The 18,020-nt window shown below is 32.5% G+C and overlaps 3 protein-coding genes across 3 annotated transcripts; all 3 read right to left on the bottom strand.

Annotated features, from left to right (window-relative positions):
* Positions 1-71: 71 nt before the first annotated feature.
* Positions 72-4,078, bottom strand: LOC124836171 (cysteine-rich receptor-like protein kinase 26). The gene is made up of 7 exons (XM_088097271.1): positions 3,193-4,078; positions 2,982-3,104; positions 2,666-2,796; positions 2,368-2,578; positions 2,046-2,283; positions 1,754-1,901; positions 72-1,642 (listed from the first exon to the last, which is right to left on the bottom strand). The coding sequence occupies exons 1-7, from the start codon at positions 4,016-4,018 to the stop codon at positions 1,310-1,312; spliced, it is 2,010 nt and encodes a 669-aa protein (XP_087953397.1). The 5' UTR covers positions 4,019-4,078; the 3' UTR covers positions 72-1,309.
* A 3,216-nt stretch (positions 4,079-7,294) lies between these two features.
* LOC124836167 (cysteine-rich receptor-like protein kinase 26) lies at positions 7,295-10,661 on the bottom strand. The gene is made up of 7 exons (XM_088096499.1): positions 9,797-10,661; positions 9,417-9,536; positions 9,116-9,255; positions 8,808-9,018; positions 8,462-8,699; positions 8,058-8,208; positions 7,295-7,939 (listed from the first exon to the last, which is right to left on the bottom strand). The coding sequence occupies exons 1-7, from the start codon at positions 10,596-10,598 to the stop codon at positions 7,589-7,591; spliced, it is 2,013 nt and encodes a 670-aa protein (XP_087952625.1). The 5' UTR covers positions 10,599-10,661; the 3' UTR covers positions 7,295-7,588.
* Positions 10,662-14,547: 3,886 nt separating this feature from the next.
* On the bottom strand, positions 14,548-17,882 carry LOC124836165 (cysteine-rich receptor-like protein kinase 10). The gene is made up of 7 exons (XM_047311266.2): positions 16,976-17,882; positions 16,762-16,875; positions 16,446-16,600; positions 16,138-16,348; positions 15,809-16,046; positions 15,255-15,405; positions 14,548-15,134 (listed from the first exon to the last, which is right to left on the bottom strand). The coding sequence occupies exons 1-7, from the start codon at positions 17,805-17,807 to the stop codon at positions 14,784-14,786; spliced, it is 2,052 nt and encodes a 683-aa protein (XP_047167222.2). The 5' UTR covers positions 17,808-17,882; the 3' UTR covers positions 14,548-14,783.
* Between the last annotated feature and the right edge of the window lie 138 nt (positions 17,883-18,020).

Raw genomic sequence — 18,020 nt, 5'->3', positions numbered from 1 at the left:
CATGCAATTTTCTAGTTGCATGTAGTCAATGGTTTTCCTCTCTAGATTCTTTATCTATTCTAACTCTTCCGTAGAGTACATTGAATGTACAGAAATGGCTATAACAGAGTTTCTCTTATTCATATTAACAACTACTCTAGGAGGAATGTTTTTATGCGGCGCTAACGATTTAATAACTATCTTTGTAGCTCTAGAATGTTTTAGTTTATGTTCCTATCTACTATCTGGATATACCAAGAAAGATGTACTGTCTAATGAGGCTACTACGAAATATTTACTCATGGGTGGAGCAAGCTCTTCTATTCTGGTTCATGGTTTCTCTTGTACCCAATTTGACGTTTTGTAGATCCTGTTGAACTTGCTTCTGTGCAAGAGTACTGTTTTGGGGTTTCCTCTAAAGAGTGTTGTGCTTGTAAAGTCAGAAGTCAGAAGGTCATATATCGTACGTTTCACAAGAAGGGGTTGAGTTCCAAGGCTAGATTAAGAGAAGCTTTGGATAAGCATGGATGTAGCAAGGTTTGAGAAATCAGTTTGGTTTAGTATATCAGTAACGTCAGAAGTCAAAAGAAAGGGAAGTGTTGGTGAGAAACGGAGTGACATTGTGTGAGATTGGTAACATGGATCGATGTATTAGTGATGGTTGGTTGAGACATTCAGAGTTATGAAGTTGCATGTGGTGGTAAAGTCAATTTTCATTAGGTGTGGTTTTATGGTGATGTTTATCGACCGACAAAGTTTGATCAAGATAGGGGTGGATGTTGAATGATGGGTTGCTAAAGGCAGAGAATTGGTATGTTTAGATAAGGTCAGAGGTTTGGTGTTGTTGGTTAATGGTATTTTGAGGTTTAGTGGATTAAAGATATGGTTTGTATTTTTGAAGATTCTGTGTTGAAAATGGAAATTCTTGAAAAACAAGATTTTACGTTAATTTGGCTGGGATGAGTGCATCAAGAATTTTAAGTGATGTGATGTTTGTGGAGTTAATATAAAGGCTCAGGTTTGAAGTTTATATGGAGTGGTTTCTTGATAGGGAATGAAAGAGATGGTGGTTCATCAAGTGTAGTTGAACGAAAGATGGAAGCAAGTGCTATGGGAATCCAAGATGTTTGATAATTGTAAGGAAAGAAGAGATGGTGTTGTTCTTTCAAAGATTTGAGGTGTGATCAAAAGGGAGGTTTGATTGTTTCAATTCGATTTTGGGTGGTTTATGGTTTTAAAAAGAAGTGGAGTTTAAGGAGAACAAGATTATATATCAGAAGTGGATCAAGTTAAAAATGTGCAGATTAGGAATCGTAAAGTCAAAAAGAGTTTAACGAATTGAATTCTCATTTTCTGACTCTTCAGCAGATTTGCTTGTTGATTCGTTTGTTGTTGCCCTTGAACTGTGCCCCCATGAACGCGTGGCTGGAAGGCTTCTAGTTGTACTGTGGACATAAAATGCAGGTTCAGAAGGGATAGGAAGATTGAGATAATAGCTACTGAGCATGAGCATAACGGTCGCCATGGTTGGTCTGTCACTTAAATTCTCTTGAACACAGAGCAAACCAATATGAATGCATCTCATCACTTCATTTACTGATTTGTTGTTCAATGAGGGATCTACAATGTTTACAGCTGTTCCCTCCCTCCAGTTTCTCCATGTCTGCAAATATTTGTTATTTCAGTCACTGGTTCCACCAATGTGTTGGCTATGTAATTTTCTAATACATATTTTTTAATGAAAAATAAATAATAAGGAGAAAATAGCACTTACGAAGCTCAGTAGATCTTCATTCTCCCCATGACGGAAGCTACTGTTTTTCTGGCCACTTACGACCTCAAGAAGCAGTACACCAAAACTAAAGATATCTGACTTCACCGAAAATTGTCCTTGCGTTATGTACTCCGGTGCCATATATCCACTGCAAGCCAACATAGATAGGTTGAATTAGTCAATCTCTCCACTATCACAATTTTTCATTCAGCTCCTAATGATATTCATAACAAAGTCATACTCTTAAGAATTTAGTAACAGTACATGATTATGATTAGGTGGCAGTACTTACTAGGTTCCCACAACTCTATCTGTATTTGCGTGAGTTTGATCCAGTAAAACCAGTCTTGCCATGCCAAAATCTGCTATCTTAGGATTCATCTCTTCGTCTAAGAGAATATTGCTTGCTTTGAGATCACGATGTATAATACGCAGAAGAGAATCTTCGTGAAGGTAGAGAAGCCCTCGGCTAATACCTTTTATGATTCTGTATCGCATTGCCCAATCCAACAGTGCTTTCTTGGCTGGATCTGCGTACAACCTAGAGTTTTAGTGGTATATATACATGTGTGCGTTTTGATATATGTGTGTGTGTGGGTATCATTAAGACCTACCAAATATGAAATAATCAAGGCTTTTGTTAGGAACAAACTCATAGACGAGTAGCCTTTCTCTTCCTTCCAAGCAGAAACCAAGTAGTCTGACTAAATTTCTGTGCTGAAGCTTGGCCACTAAAAGCACTTCATTCTTAAACTCTGTGTCTCCTTGGCTGGATCCACTTGACAACCTTTTGACCGCAATCATCTGTTCATTGGGGAGCCTACCCTGAAATTACAAATCTCTGTCCGGTTAATGTTTTAGCATGTTTTGATTAAAACACGATGTGTGTCTGAACTCGACAGGGTCATTTACCTTGTAAACAGCTCCAAATCCACCTTGTCCAAGTTTATTATAATCAGAGAAGTCTTCTGTAGCAACGCGTAATGCGTCGAAGTTGAATTGCAATGACTGAGCAATTTCAATGTCATCATCATCGTGATTAACTTCACATGGGAAACAAATTTAAAATAGTGAGTTAAATAGCAATTATGACATATCATATATGCACTAGATTGATTAAATTCACATGTTTGATAGATTCTAAGTAGTCAAATAGCAATTATCATTTATGGGAAAAAATACTATAAATTATGACATATCATATATGCACTAGATACTAAGAACTTGCCTGCTAAACGTTTTCTTGCCTTCCTCCTCCTTAAATGACTGCAGAGACAAAGGAGGGAAACGAAAGCAACAACAACAGTAGAAAGAACAACGGCAATGACAATTATTACCGTGTTGTTCCTTCCTGCAAAAAAACAAGAATTTTATGCTGGGTGAGGCATTTCAAGCATTAAGGATGATAAAATATCAAAAAGTCTAACAATGACAAGTACCTTCGGGGGAAGTGTTATTCAGGGAGGAAGGAGGTGATGGAGATGGTGCTGTTACGTCAGTGTCTAATTTAGGCGTTTGATCGTAGAACAAATCGCTTTCGAATCTAATATTACAACTTGGTCCATGAATTCTACCACCTATCGCGTTCACACAACACGATGGGATTTCTGAGATAGCCTTTTCCAAGCATGAACTGCAGCCTATCTCAGACAAATCAGGGGTGCACTGCACAAGACCATATACGTATACGGTTTTAAAATTTGATGCAATAGCCCTACCCGTAGCATACTTACGACGAGAGTCACCTGATGCAGCCACGGCTGTGAGATTCTTCATTAAGTTGGAGAGGGCTTGGTTAAACTTATCCGGTTCCGTTACATTGTTTCTGTTCTTCATGTAGAACGAAGGAGAAGATTCCACGACACCGAATATTGAGCGCGGGGAATAACTCAACTGGCATTCGTTGGTCTTCAACCACAAATATGCCTCTTTCTGGTTTGGACAAAGCTGTGTGATCGTGGCTCCAGAATCGTTGAGGCACCTGCGGCACTTATCTGGCTCAACATCTCCTCTGCACAGCCCAATGGCGTTTACTTTGTCATTGTTTTGACCATATGAGAAGTTGTAGAAACCATAATTAATTTCTGTGTGGGAAGAAAGCTTGGATAGAAGGGTGTTGAGATTGTTGTGATAGGTGCTATTGATTGTGTAGTTCCCTTCCTTGTTATCACAGTACTTGTGGGTAACCTGGGCGCTGGCTCTAGATATTAGACAAGAGAGAAGAAAAGCAAGCATGCAAGAAACAGCGGCCATAGGTATGGCCATCGATAATGTCTCTTGGCTAAAGATTGCTTGTGTCACTTTATAATCTTTCTTCCATCTATCATTTCCACGATCATTCTCTTGGTCTACTTGTGATTTAATGTTATATATTTTATAAGCCGTTGTCTGATTTTTATATATTTTAATCGTAATAAACTAATTTTACATTAGCTTCTCTTCTGGTAAGTAATATATATCTAAGTTCTTAGCATTCTTTATATTCTTATGAAATGACACTTGAAGAGCAAATAAAGACACTAAGAAGAGTTTAAATATACTGAGAGCAAAGAAGTAGGTGAGTTTTTTGTTTAAATAAGGCTTTATGTTCAGACCTATCTTCATCAGCGGTACGCGGAAAATTACAAAAATTATAAATCAATTAGCCCACGCTTACGGACAAGCAGCGGCGAGTAAAGTGGAGTCGAAAGAGCAAAGAAAAGACAATAAAATAATGTGATGACTGAGTCATTAGCATTATCGTTGGATGGCAACTAAAATAAGTGAAATAAAAACAAAAAATTTAATAGAAATTAAAATTATTTTTAGATGTTGATTTTTTCATAGAAAAAATATTAATTAATTGAAATTTAATAAAATGTATTTTCTAGTCTGTAAACTAGGAGAGAAGCGTCCTTTTCCGCATGTGATGAACAGTGAAAAAACTACATAAATATTATTAAGTAGTTTCAATCAAATGCCGACCAACCTATTTAAAATGTAAACAATTTTATTGAAAATTAATTTATTAAAAAATATAATTGGAAAATTAGCTTTTTGTTTATGGTTATTTTGTTGATAAATATTCTAATTGTCAATTAACATTACTAGTAAATCAAGTTATATTCTTCTATACAAACATTTATTAAGTATTTAATTTTAAGTATAGATTCTAAAAATATTTTTCCAACACCTCAAAAATCATAAATCAAACATAGAAACAATCAACATCAAACATTAAACACAAAATCATATATTAACTTAAATTCAAACACACACACACACACACACACATATATATATATATATATATATAATAACAACACAATCTTAAACAAGAATTTAATATTTTTCATCTAATTTTAACATATTTAAATAACTCTCCATAGTGGAAAACCTAAGATTTTACAAAATTGAAGAATTTGGAAAAAATTAGAACCATAAAGTAGAAGCAATCCATTTTCCAAGGTTTTAGGAAATTGTTTCATGTTTCTCCAATCTAAAAAAAAATTCCATGGACGAAAAAGACCTAAAAAAAAGAGAAAGAAGAGTTTACCAGCACCCCTAATAGCATGCAAGAGCATTTCCCAACACCTAAGATTTTTTTTTTTCATATAAAATGAGGAATCACCTTAAAACCCTTGTAGAAATATGATTAAATACTTGTTCATGTATTAGAGTCAACATTCTCGACTTCATTCTCACCTAATAAGACTTAAAAAGTTAATGCTTTTTAACCTGTAACTTGTTGGACAAATTGTATTTTCACCTACTGACTCACATTTTTGCCCACCGAGTAGCTAGCTCGCCCAACCACACAACCTGACATCCAATTGTAGTTCTTTGGTTGTATAGGAATGATCCATGACATTATCACCCTATAGGTAAGTCATTTCTTCTTGTTTGTAGCAATGAGTGTGATTATAGCGCCTCTCAACATGGATATTTGTTTGAAAATTATTATTTTTTGTTCAAACATGCTTCCTTGAGTTCCAATTAGTTTTCTCCACCAGAATTATTTTCTATTGACTTATTTCACACACTGTAAATAAAAATTAGAGGTAAACAAGTATAAAACAACTAAAATACAAAACAATACAAAAACAAGATAAAAGGTATGGAGAGTTGATTTTATTCACAAAACTTAACACCAATAAAAAAGGTAGAAAATAATATTATCAGATACACATTAGATGAGTGTGTTCATATATTAATTAAACGAGTTTAATATTATATATTAGACAAATTTGTCGATGCACAAATTAGACGAGTCTAGCCATACATATTAGACCAGTATGATCATGTATTGATTTCTATTTATAACAAATATACTTTAAGTATTTTTTCACAGTCTATCTTTTTGTATTTTTTAAGAATTTACCCCATATTTTTTCAAATGTTATATCCTTTGCATTTAAAAATTTTACACTTTATAATTTTACATATATATTGACTTTTTAAACTTATAAATAATTTTTTATGTTAATTTTATTCAAAATTTAATTATAAACTTAAAAATATTATTACTTTTTTTTCTTCCACCTCTAAATATCTCTGAATATAATATAATATATATTTAAATATATTATAACATAACATATATTTATTGAAAAGCACACAAAAAAAAGCATGCGTAGACAGATATTTAAAACTAATTAATAAAAGAAAAAGTTGTTATTTAAAATGTTAAACTTCTACCATCTCACGGAAACATGATAAGAATAAAAAACGAAACTTAAAAAAAAGAGAAGTAATTTAACTTTCCAAAAAATTATAAAATAATAAATAAAATATTCAATATATTTCCTATAGTAAAACATCTATGATATAATTAATTATATTTGTAATATAATTATACTTATGTATATGATTGATGTGAAAAAAGAAAAATTAATTATTTATTGTATTTTATATGAATAATAATTATCAATATTTTATTAATATTTATTGTATTAATTGTTTATTGTAAACTTATGTATATGCTTGATTCGTAAAAAATTAATTATTTGTTGTATTTTATATGAATAATAATTATCAAAATTTTATTAATATTTATATTTTTATTATAATTAGTATTAATCTAAAGGAGTAGCCGAACACGTATTAAGAAAATCACTTTATCAAATTTTAATCAGTTTTTATTTTTGAATAAATCCATATTAAAAGTACTTGTCATCAAGTTAATTACTTTTCCAAGAGAGATGTTAAGAAGTATTTGTCCTCTTGATTAATTGTAAGCAGAATTTTACGACTTTTTTTTGTAAATTTCATAAGATATTAATTTATGTGAAGTTCCTTGCTTATTCATAAAATTGTTTTAGCAGAGTATCTAAAAACCATACTAAAGGGCGAGTGATATATAGAAAGAAATATACAATTCTTTCATTTCTAGTTTTATAGGTAATATTTTATTTTTGTTTATTTGCGTAAAAGTTTCAGAGATTGACTTGCCATATTTAAGTCATATATCGAACATCTAATTATTATAAAAATACAAAATTGAAAAGTACAAACCTATCAATCTGATCTCTCAAAAATATTCTACCCATGAACAACTTTACAAAGATTCTAAACTATGTCCATATTTAAGTCATATCACGTATAATTATGTCCATACATATCATGACATCGAACATCATATTCAGAGATTGACTTGCCATATTAAGTCATATCACGTATAATTATGTCCATACATATCATGATTTGGAACATCAAATTATTATAAAAGTACAAAATTGAAAAGTACAAACCTATCAATTTGATCTCTCAAAAAAAATTCTACCCATGAATAACTTTACAAAGATTGTAAACTATGAGAGACATGGATGATGAAAGATCCACTCTGATGAACAACATCTAGCGAGGGTATAGCTCAGTAATTGAAGCTTCATTTTCTGATTCTTGAGCTGATTTAAGTATCGGTTCACTTGATCCTCTTTCTCTTGAATTATACTCCCATGACTGCATCTCTGGAAAGCTTCTAGTTCTACTGTTCATATAAAATGCAGGTTCTGCAGGAATAGGGAGACTCAGAGAATAGCTGTTAAGCATCAGTATAATGGTAGCCATGGTCGGTCTGTCAATTAAATTTTCTTGAACACAGAGTAAACCAATATGGATGCATCTCAGAATTTCATTCCGTGAATTGTTGTTGAGTGATGGATCTATAATATTTAATGCCTTCCCCTCCTTCCAGTTTCTCCAAGCCTGAAAAATTTGATATCAGATCATGGATTCACTTCTACATTAACGTTTTGGACCATGTAATCTTCTAATCCATAATTTAGGTGGCAAAGAAGAAGCAAGTGACCAAAAAAAGACTTACGAAGCTTAGCAGATCCTCCATATTCTCTCCATTATTGATTCCACTGTTTTTCTGGCCGCTTACAATCTCAAGAATCAGTACACCAAAACTGAAGACGTCTGATTTCACCGAAAACTGTCCATGCATTGCATACTCTGGTGCCATATATCCACTACAGACCAATATGGAAAGGTCGTCAGTTTCTAATGCCATTGGCAGCTTTAATTCTGAATTACTGTTAAAAGCTTTTAGGTATCACTCGGCCATATGAAATCGATACATTCTAACAACTTCCTAAGCCTCAAGCTCTTTGAATAGTAACTAATTCATGATTTGGTGAAAATTAATGATAAAAGTTCTCTTTGATGATTGATTGAAATTAAACTCTCAACCATCAACAAGCTATAAAATATTCTAATACTTACTAGGTTCCAACAATTCTACTTGTGTTTGCTTGAGTTTGATCCAATAAAACCAGTCTTGCCATGCCAAAATCTGCTATCTTAGGATTCATCTCTTCATCTAAGAGAATGTTGCTTGCTTTGAGATCACGATGGATAATTCGTAGTTGAGAATCTTCGTGAAGGTAGAGAAGACCTCGAGCAATACCTCTAATGATTTGGTAGCGCTTTTCCCAATCCAATTGTGCTTTCATGGCTGGATCTGCATATGTAGAGCGCCAACAGTTTTAGCTCTATTGATAAATAGGTTTGTATTGAGCAAAAAGTGATAAATAGAACAGGAGTGTAATTATGCGGTGATAAAAGGTACCAAATATGAAATAATCAAGGCTTTTATTGGGAACAAATTCATAGACAAGTAGTCTTTCTCTTCCTTCCAAGCAGAAACCAAGTAGTCTAACTAAATTTCGGTGTTGAAGTTTCACCACTAAAACCACTTCATTCTTAAATTCCACGTCTCCTTGCCCAGAATCTCTGGACAACCTTTTCACTGCAATCATCTGTCCATTGGACAGCCTACCCTGAAAATATATCTCTGTCAGGTACAGTAACTAATTTGCTAACTGCTGTTATAGTATGTTTTGATTATGCGTGTCTGAATTCAACAGGGTTACTTACTCGGTAAACAGCTCCAAATCCACCTTGTCCAAGTTTATTGGAATCAGAGAAGTCTTCTGTGGCTACTCGTATTGTGTCAAAGTTGAATTGCAATGACTCGGCAATTTTAATTCCATCCTCATCTTCATCTTCTTCTTTAACTTCATGTGAGAAACGGATTTAAACTAGTTAGTTTTGCGAATACGTCCGAAGAAAAATACTGCTGTCAGAGCATTCGGGGTGTTTGTCTGTTTATCGTAACAATATAGGAGTTCGTAAATTGAAAACTAAAATATCACAATAAATTGATAACTGGACTTGCCTGCAAGATCTTTCCTTGCCTTCCTCCTCCTTAGATATAGGAGGAGACAAATGAGCAAAATAACGACAACAACAGTAGCCACAACTATGGCGATGACAATTATTGTTGTGTTGCCACTTTCTGCAGAAACAAGAATCCTCTGCCCGGTGAGACATTTCAGGGATTAAGGATTGTAAAATACCAAAAAGCCTAATTACTAGTTACAGAAGAAGTTGGCAGTGCATATAAGCACCTGTCATTCCCGACTAAAATTTAAACTCCATCGGATGAATAAGGAAAACAAAACTCGAGAAAGAAGAAAACGTGTTAAAAGTGAGATTTGGGTTCCTATTTGTTTGGGTGAACTTTAGGTTAGGAAAATTGAGAAGAAAAAGAAGTACCTTCTGAGGAAGTGGTATTGGTGGACGGAGGAGGTGCCTCCGGATCCGGGTCTAACGTTGTTGCAGTTTCGTAGAAGCTGTAAGTTTCAAATCTAATATTACAACTTGGTCTAAGAACTCTACCACCTTGCTTGCCATTGCAGCAAGTTGGAATTTCTGAGATAGCCCCTTCTAAACATTGATTACATTCTTGCTGAGACAAATCAGGGGTGCACTGCACAAGACCGTATACGGTTTGAAAATTTATAGCAGTTGAATTTTCCGCCGTAGCATACTTACGGCGAGAGTCACCTGATGCAGCTCTGCCTGTTACGTTCTTCATTAAGTCATCGAGCACTGCGCTGAACTGATCCGGTTCTGTTACATTGTTTGCGTTCCACATGTAATAACCAGGAGAAGTTTCCATCTTGTGGAATATTGTGTCGTTAGAGTAGCGCAACATGCATTTCTCGGACCACAGAATTGCCTTTTTCTGGTTTGGACAAGCCTGTGTTATATCGACTCTGGAATCGTTGAGGCAGCTGCGGCACTCCTCTGGCTCAAGATCTCCTCTACACAGCCCTATGGCGTTTACTATGTTACTGTTTTCCCCGTATGAAAAGTTGTAGAAACCGTAGTCAATTTGTGTGTCGGAAGACAGACTGGATAAAAGGGTGTTGAGGTTGGTGCTGTAGGTGCTGTTGGCTGTGTAGTTGCCGTGGCCGTTGTCACAAACATTCTGGGCGCTGCCTAGAGATATAAATTTTAGAAATGGAAAACAAAGAAATAGAATAAACATGCGGGAGATTGCTGCCACTCTCATCTTTGTCTCTGTAATCAGAATAGCAAACAGAATATTGAAGCTTTGGGCGTATGATGATGAATGCCCATAGGATGCTGCTATCTTTTTATAGCCTAACTTCCCTTAAGTCATAATCATTAATCATACTAGTCATTTGAAATTTTTGTTTCGTAATATGGTAGCTTTTAGTTTCTATTTTATTGAATTAATGTTTATATCTATAATTGAAAGAAAAATCACTGGGTCAATCAAAAATTTCAGTTTTTTTGGTATCTGGCATTCAAAATTTCGGAACTTTGAAAGAAAGTGGCTTGCAGAAAAAGACTAACAAACAAATACACGGTTTTCAATAGGAGAACCAAAACTTTTCTTTTGGTTAGAAATTACAAATTTATAAATTAATAGTAAAATAAACTCAACAGTTAAAAAGGAAATTTCTATTATTTTGTTTACTAGTAATTGGCTATTGTGACAAAATGTCACTAAAAATAAAAAATATAATTATGTTTGTTTAATTTTGTTTTAAGTTTATCAAAATTGGATAAATATGATTTTGATCTCATTTTTTTTTAAATCTCAAATTTAAAAACATACTGATTTTGTTCTTTAAATTAATTGTTGAAAATAAAAAATAATTTTATATTTTAAAGTTAGTATTTTGAAACGTGAAATATTCAAAAATAAATAAATAATAAAATATTGTTTAAAAATTGAAAAACTTAAATCTGTTTATTTCAAATTTTGAAGACTAAAAATGTAATCAAAGTTAAAATATAATGTTTAGAAGCAAAGTGCGTCGAATTGTTTTGATGTTTTTCATGTGTCCAACTGCTCATTCATTGAATTTACAAAAAGTCTATGCAAAATGTCATCCATGATTTTTGTTTTGATCTGTATACAACATTTACTTTAATATTAATGTAATTTTAATGAACTTTATTTTAAATTAATTTTATGTTAATCATAAAAATGACATATATCTTTATGTAACTAATTTATTTTGATAGTTTGTCTTTCATTTTCTTTCGGTTGACAGTTTTTCCTGTATTTTAAAAGCGTGGTTCCTTAAATTTATTTTAATGTAATAAAGAAAAGGTTGAATACTGAAAGCAACATTGTGTATTTTCTTTTCCTATTTTTGTTAAATTTAAAATTATCTATCTTTTAGTTTTTTTTTGTTTCTGAGATTTTCCTTATAGCAATTTAAAAAATATATATATAAATCTCTTATTCAATATAAACATATCCCTTTACTATTATTCAAAGCTTTTTTTTTTTCAAGGATTTAAATTCAAACCTCATTTCACTACTATTCCTATCTCCAAGACTTACACTACTTTTACATCCATAGGATTTAATAAAGCCTTCTTTGAAACATAGAAGGAAAATGTTATTAAAAGTCAACCTGTTAAGTCCATCTAAGTAATATTTATATAAAAAAAAAAAGGAAGTAAGGAAGAATCAACTGTGATTACGTTAATAATTTGAAACGAGGGTAATCATGATCCATTGTGACGTGTTCAATTAGGAATTTGGAACTCTTTATCAGGACCACTTTTGCACGATGCGAATTAAGACAAAATGTTGCAAGGATAAATAATATTTTTATTCAAATATTCTTTTTAAACCAAATACTCGTTATAGTTTTACTTTCTTTTACTTCCCTTCTATTGTTCTAAAACTAAAAACCCTTTTATTCTATTTTATTTTATTTTTTCATTTTATTTTTTCATGTAAATAATATTATAAGCTATTTTACCTGCTCAATTATAAATAACAATTCATAGATCAATTATAAGTTAAAGTTAATTAGAAAAATTATAAATTATTTTAACAATTCGGTAATGAATAAATAAAATATAATTCAGTAGTTGATATATTATTACATATCTATAGTAATCAATTTTATAATAACTTTTAAAAAAGAATTATTAGGTTTTGTAATTTGATTGTAATAATTAATATACCATATTATCTTGTTTAGGTTTATTTAAGACTTAATTATTTGGATGGTCTCCAGTTTAGTAGGAGTTTGTCAAGTTGGTCTTCATTCCTCTAAAAGTTTCAATTGCATTCTAGCTTTTGAAAACATGTCTCAATTATTTTTTTTTTAATTACTAACGACATTTATAGTGGATGGTTCGTCTTGGTGACCAGTTCAGACAAGACAAGTATAATGGTCTTGTATCGAAACTCTTCCTGGTGAAGGGTTCTAGGTAAGCGTGTCCTGTTAAGATGAACGGTTGTACGAAGGGGTACTCGTGGTTGGGAATGCTTCGCTAGAGGGAGAGTGTACCAATGTGGAAGGGATTCACCCTTGAGGAGGAGATTGTTGGGAATTCAAGTATGAGTCCAAGTCTCACATTGGATAGAAATGAGAAAGTAAAACACTATATAAAGGTAAAAGACCCATTAATCCATTATTTTAAAGTTTTTGGTGTAGAATAATATCAATCTCTTATATTGGCTTCAGATCTCATTGGTGTTTGTATCTTCCTAGTCAACCTCCTACCTTTAAAAGAATTTAAAATTAAAAAAACCATTTTGTAAAACTTTTTATGATTGATTTTATGAATGAGTAATGTATGATGATATTTGTATGAAAACTTTTTTTAGACATTAACTTACATTTCTATATTGTTATGTTTGTATTGTTTTTTTATTTAGAAATGATCACTTTGTGTGAACAGAAAAAAAAAATGAGTTGATTTATTTTGAAAAGGATGTGTTACTATTGTCTCAGATTATTTTTCTTAGATCTAAAATCTTAAAAAAGACTTTATCTTTCTTGTTATACAATAATTTTTTTGAAATTATACTTATGTATTTCGTGTTACCATGATTATATCTTACAGTAATAATAATTCCTAAATTGTGAATTTTCTATTTAGAATATTATTGTAAAATGTTTTATTTCATTAACTTTATGCTAGAATGTTAAGTTTTCGTTTTATATAATTACAAATAACTCTTTTATTTTATTTTTTTGCAAAATGAAAATATTATGATGTAAACTTTAACGCAAGAAAGAAAGTTTCTTTTTTAAGTCTTTTAACTATTGGTCAAAGAATTTTAATAAAAAATTACGTTCAACGTCAAAGGTAATTTTATCTTTCGATGTATTATTGCTATATTAACAGTTAAACGTGAAGCACATTTTTAGCAGTATAGATCTCTCCATTATTATTCTTCAAAAATGTTTTTACTACTTTAATATGTGAATTTAATAAAAGTAAACGGTAGGTAGTATAATGAAAAAAAAAATGCACTTCCTCCATCGCTTTATAGTTCTGGTTTTATGATGAATTTGTTCCTATTTATTTGAGTGCTTAAAAATTATCAGACATTAATTTACCATGTTTAAAGAATATTTTTTTTTCAGCGTATTCAAATAATATATTTATCCCACCACAAAGTAAATAGTTTTACAGACATAACACAATATCGATCGTCAAATTATTATAAATTACAAACTTGAGAAGTATCAAACTATTAGTTTTATGTCATAGACAAAGTATCTGTTTCACATGATTTATTATTCATAAGAATGAATAACAAAACATAAAGTACAGAGAACAAAAAAGTATATTAAAAATGAAAAGAATAATATTTTGTTGATAAACTTTCCACGTTATAAAGTGTCGATTTACGAAAATATATAACTAAAATAAAATAAAATAAAATAATTTAAATTTTGGTATTTTTGAAGTAATTTATTTTAATATATTATTATTTTAAAATATAATTTTTTTAGTTATCAATATTTGATAATAAATTTTTACTTTAGTTAAGATTTATTTTTTAAATACATGTAAAAAGTTATTCTATAGTATCAATAAACCAACTAGAAATATTTATTTATTTTTACTTCATATTTATTTTATTTTAATTCAAACAACTTCATTTTTCATCTTTTTATTCTTTATTTTCTTTCTTTTTTTCCTTCTCTTTAATTAAAAAAATATTCTAGCCATGAATATTTTATTTAACAGCAAACTACCATAGACATTCTAGGGTATTTTTGGATATTTGTGAGATTAGTTGGTGTGATGTGGAATCGGTTAAAAAGTTTGGGATATTTTCAATCTCAGTTTTGGCAAAGGATGTGAGATGTATTTAACTCAATTCTGCACACTACAAGACATTCTGTTTTGTTTTAAGCAAAGAAACAAAGACGATGAATGAATCCCCTTTGATGAACAACATCTAGCGAGGGTATAGCTCAGTAATTGAAGCTTCATTTTCTGATTCTTGAGCTGATTTAAGTATCGGTTCACTTGATCCCATTTCCCTTGAATTATACTCCCATGACTGCATCCCTGGAAAGCTTCTAGTTCTACTGTTCATATAAAATGCAGGTTCGGCTGGAATAGGGAGACTCAGAGAATGGCTATTAAGCATCAGGATAATGGTAGCCATGGTCGGTCTGTCAACTAAATTTTCTTGAACACAGAGTAACCCAATATGGATGCATCTCAGCATTTCATTCCGTGAATTGTTGTTGAGTGATGGATCTACAATATTTAATGGCTTCCCCTCCTTCCAGTTTCTCCAAGCCTGCAAAATTTGTTATCAGATCAAGGATTCACTTCTACATTAACGTTTTGGACCATCTAATCTTCTAATCCATATTTTAGGTGGTAAAGAAGAAGCAACAGTGACAAAAGAAAGTCTTACGAAGCTTAGTAGATCCTCCATATTCTCCCCATTATTAATTCCACTGTTTCTCTGGCCGCTTACAATCTCAAGAATCAGTACACCAAAACTGAAGACGTCTGATTTCACTGAAAACTGTCCATGCATTGCATATTCTGGTGCCATATATCCACTGCAGACCAATATGAAAAGGATTATTAATTTCGTTTTGTTTCAGTTTCTAATACCATTGGCAGCTTTGGTTCTGAATTACTGTTAAAGGTTTTTTAGGTATCACCCAGCCATATGAAACAGATAGATTCTAACAACTGTCTAAGACTCAAACTCTTTCAACAGTTACTAGTTCATGGTTTGTGAAGAGTAACGATAAAACTATTAGGATCTAAGATAAGATAGAAGTAAAATAAGAATATCATTTATAAACCATTTTTTTTTCTTTTTACTAAAATTATATTATTATCTTAATTTTATCTTTTATTTGAGTTGAGTTATTGTACTCCAATAAATTTTCTTAGACGGTCGATTGACATTAAACTCTCAACCACTAACAAGGTGTAACATATTTTAATACTTACTAGGTTCCAACAATTCTACTTGTGTTTGCTTGAGTTTGATCCAATAAAACCAGTCTTGCCATGCCAAAATCTGCTATCTTAGGATTCATCTCTTCATCTAAGAGAATGTTGCTTGCTTTGAGATCACGATGGATAATTCGTAGTTGAGAATCTTCGTGAAGGTAGAGAAGACCTCGAGCAATACCTCTAATGATTTTGTAGCGCTTTTCCCAATCCAATTGTGCTTTCATGGCTGGATCTGCATATATAGCCGCCAATAGTTTTTAACTCTGAATAATTAGGTTTGTAACGATAGAACAGGATTGTATTTATGCAGTGATAAAAAGTACCAAATATGAAATAATCAAGGCTTTTATTGGGAACAAATTCATAGACAAGTAGTCTTTCTCTTCCTTCCAAGCAGAAACCAAGTAGCCGAACTAAATTTCGGTGCTGAAGCTTCACCACTAAAAGCACTTCATTCTTAAATTCAACATCTCCTTGTCCAGAATCTCTTGACAACCTTTTCACTGCAATTATCTGTCCATTGGAGAGTTTACCCTGGAAATATACCTCTGTCAGGTACAGTAAATAATTTGCAAACGGCTGTTATAGCATGTTTTGATGATGCGTGTCTGAATTCAACTGAGTTACTTACCCGGTAAACAGCTCCAAATCCGCCTTGTCCAAGTTTATTAGAATCAGAGAAGTCCTCGGTAGCAACTCGTATTGTGTCAAAGTTGAATTGCAACGAGTCGGCAATTTTAATTTCATCCTCATCTTCATCTTCTTCTTCTCTTTCTTCTTTTTTAACTTTACATGGGGAACGGATTTAAACTAGTTAGTTTTTTTCATACGTTCAAAGAACAATACCGCTGTCGGTGTTCGGGAAATTTTGTCTGTTGATAATTTATTGTAACAGTGTAGGAGTGAATTGGACATAAATATCACAATAAATTGATAAGTGGACTAACCTTCAAGATTTTTCCTTGCCTTTCTCCTCCTTAAACAAATGAAGAGACATAGCGAAACAACAACAACAGTAGGCACAACTACGGCAATGACAATTGTTGTTGTGTTGCTACTTTCTGAAAAAACAAGAACCCTCTGCTGGGTTAGGCACTTGGAGGATCATGAACTCAACTGTAATTATTAGGCTATTGAGAAGCAAAATATAATGATAAGTACCTTCCGTGGAAGTGTTAATTGTGGGTGGTGGTGTCTCTGGGTCTATTATCGTTGTCTGTTCATAGAAGCGATAATCTTCATATCTAATATTGCAGCTGGGTCCAACAACTCTACCACCTCTCTTGTCGTTGCAGCAAGTTGGGATTCGTGAGATAGCCTCATCCAAGCAATCGTTGCACTCTGTCTGAGTCAAATCAGGGGTGCATTGCACAAGACCATATATGGCTTGAAAATTGGTAGTTGTGTCATTATCCGTAGCATACTTACGACGGGAGTCACCGGATGCTGCTTTATCTTTGAGTTCCCTTAATAAGTTTTGAAGCACTTGATTGAACTCAGCCGCTCCTGTTGCATTATTTGAGTTCGACATATAAAAGTGGGGAGAAATATCCAAGACCCCAAATATTGAGTCGTTTGAGTAGCGCAACATGCAGTTGTCATAATATATAGCAGCCTGTTTCTGGTTTGGACAAAGCTCTGTGATATTGCCTCCGGCATCTTTGAGGCAACTGCGGCACGGATTTTCCTCCACATCTCCCCTGCACAGCCCAATGGCGTTGACTCTGTCTGCGTTTTGACCATGGGAGAAGTTGTAGAAACCATAGTTGATTTCTGTGTTGGAAGAAAGAGTGGATAAAAGGGTGTTGAGATTGGTGCTATAGGTGCCATTAGCTGTGTAGTTCCCGTTGTTGTTATCACAGTTTAGGAAGAGATACTGGGCACTGGCTTCAGGTATTAGACAACAGAGAAAGAAAAGAAGCATGCAAGAAACGGCACCCATCACATAATCAGAACAACCAACAATCTTAACTGAAGCTTTGCGTATTATCATGATTGGTGCTGTCACTTGATAACCAGAATTTCCTTCAGTAAGTTTCGTACTTTTGGTTTCTAGTTTTCATTTAACATATTACATCTCTTTTTATATCGTTTTTAATAGCTTTTCTTTTTAAATGTTACTAAGTCAAAGAGACTTATGATTAATATTTGTCCTTATAATCGTGAGTTGCTTACACTGAAAAGTACGTAGTCTAGAAGCAAGAGT

Source organism: Vigna umbellata, chromosome 8, assembly GCF_029865625.1.
Source record: "Vigna umbellata cultivar VRB3 chromosome 8, Vumbellata_1.0, whole genome shotgun sequence".
Classification (NCBI taxonomy): Eukaryota; Viridiplantae; Streptophyta; class Magnoliopsida; order Fabales; family Fabaceae; genus Vigna; species Vigna umbellata.
The sequence above is the reverse complement of the archived record's forward strand: the minus strand, read 5'-3'. Positions and strand labels throughout refer to the sequence as shown.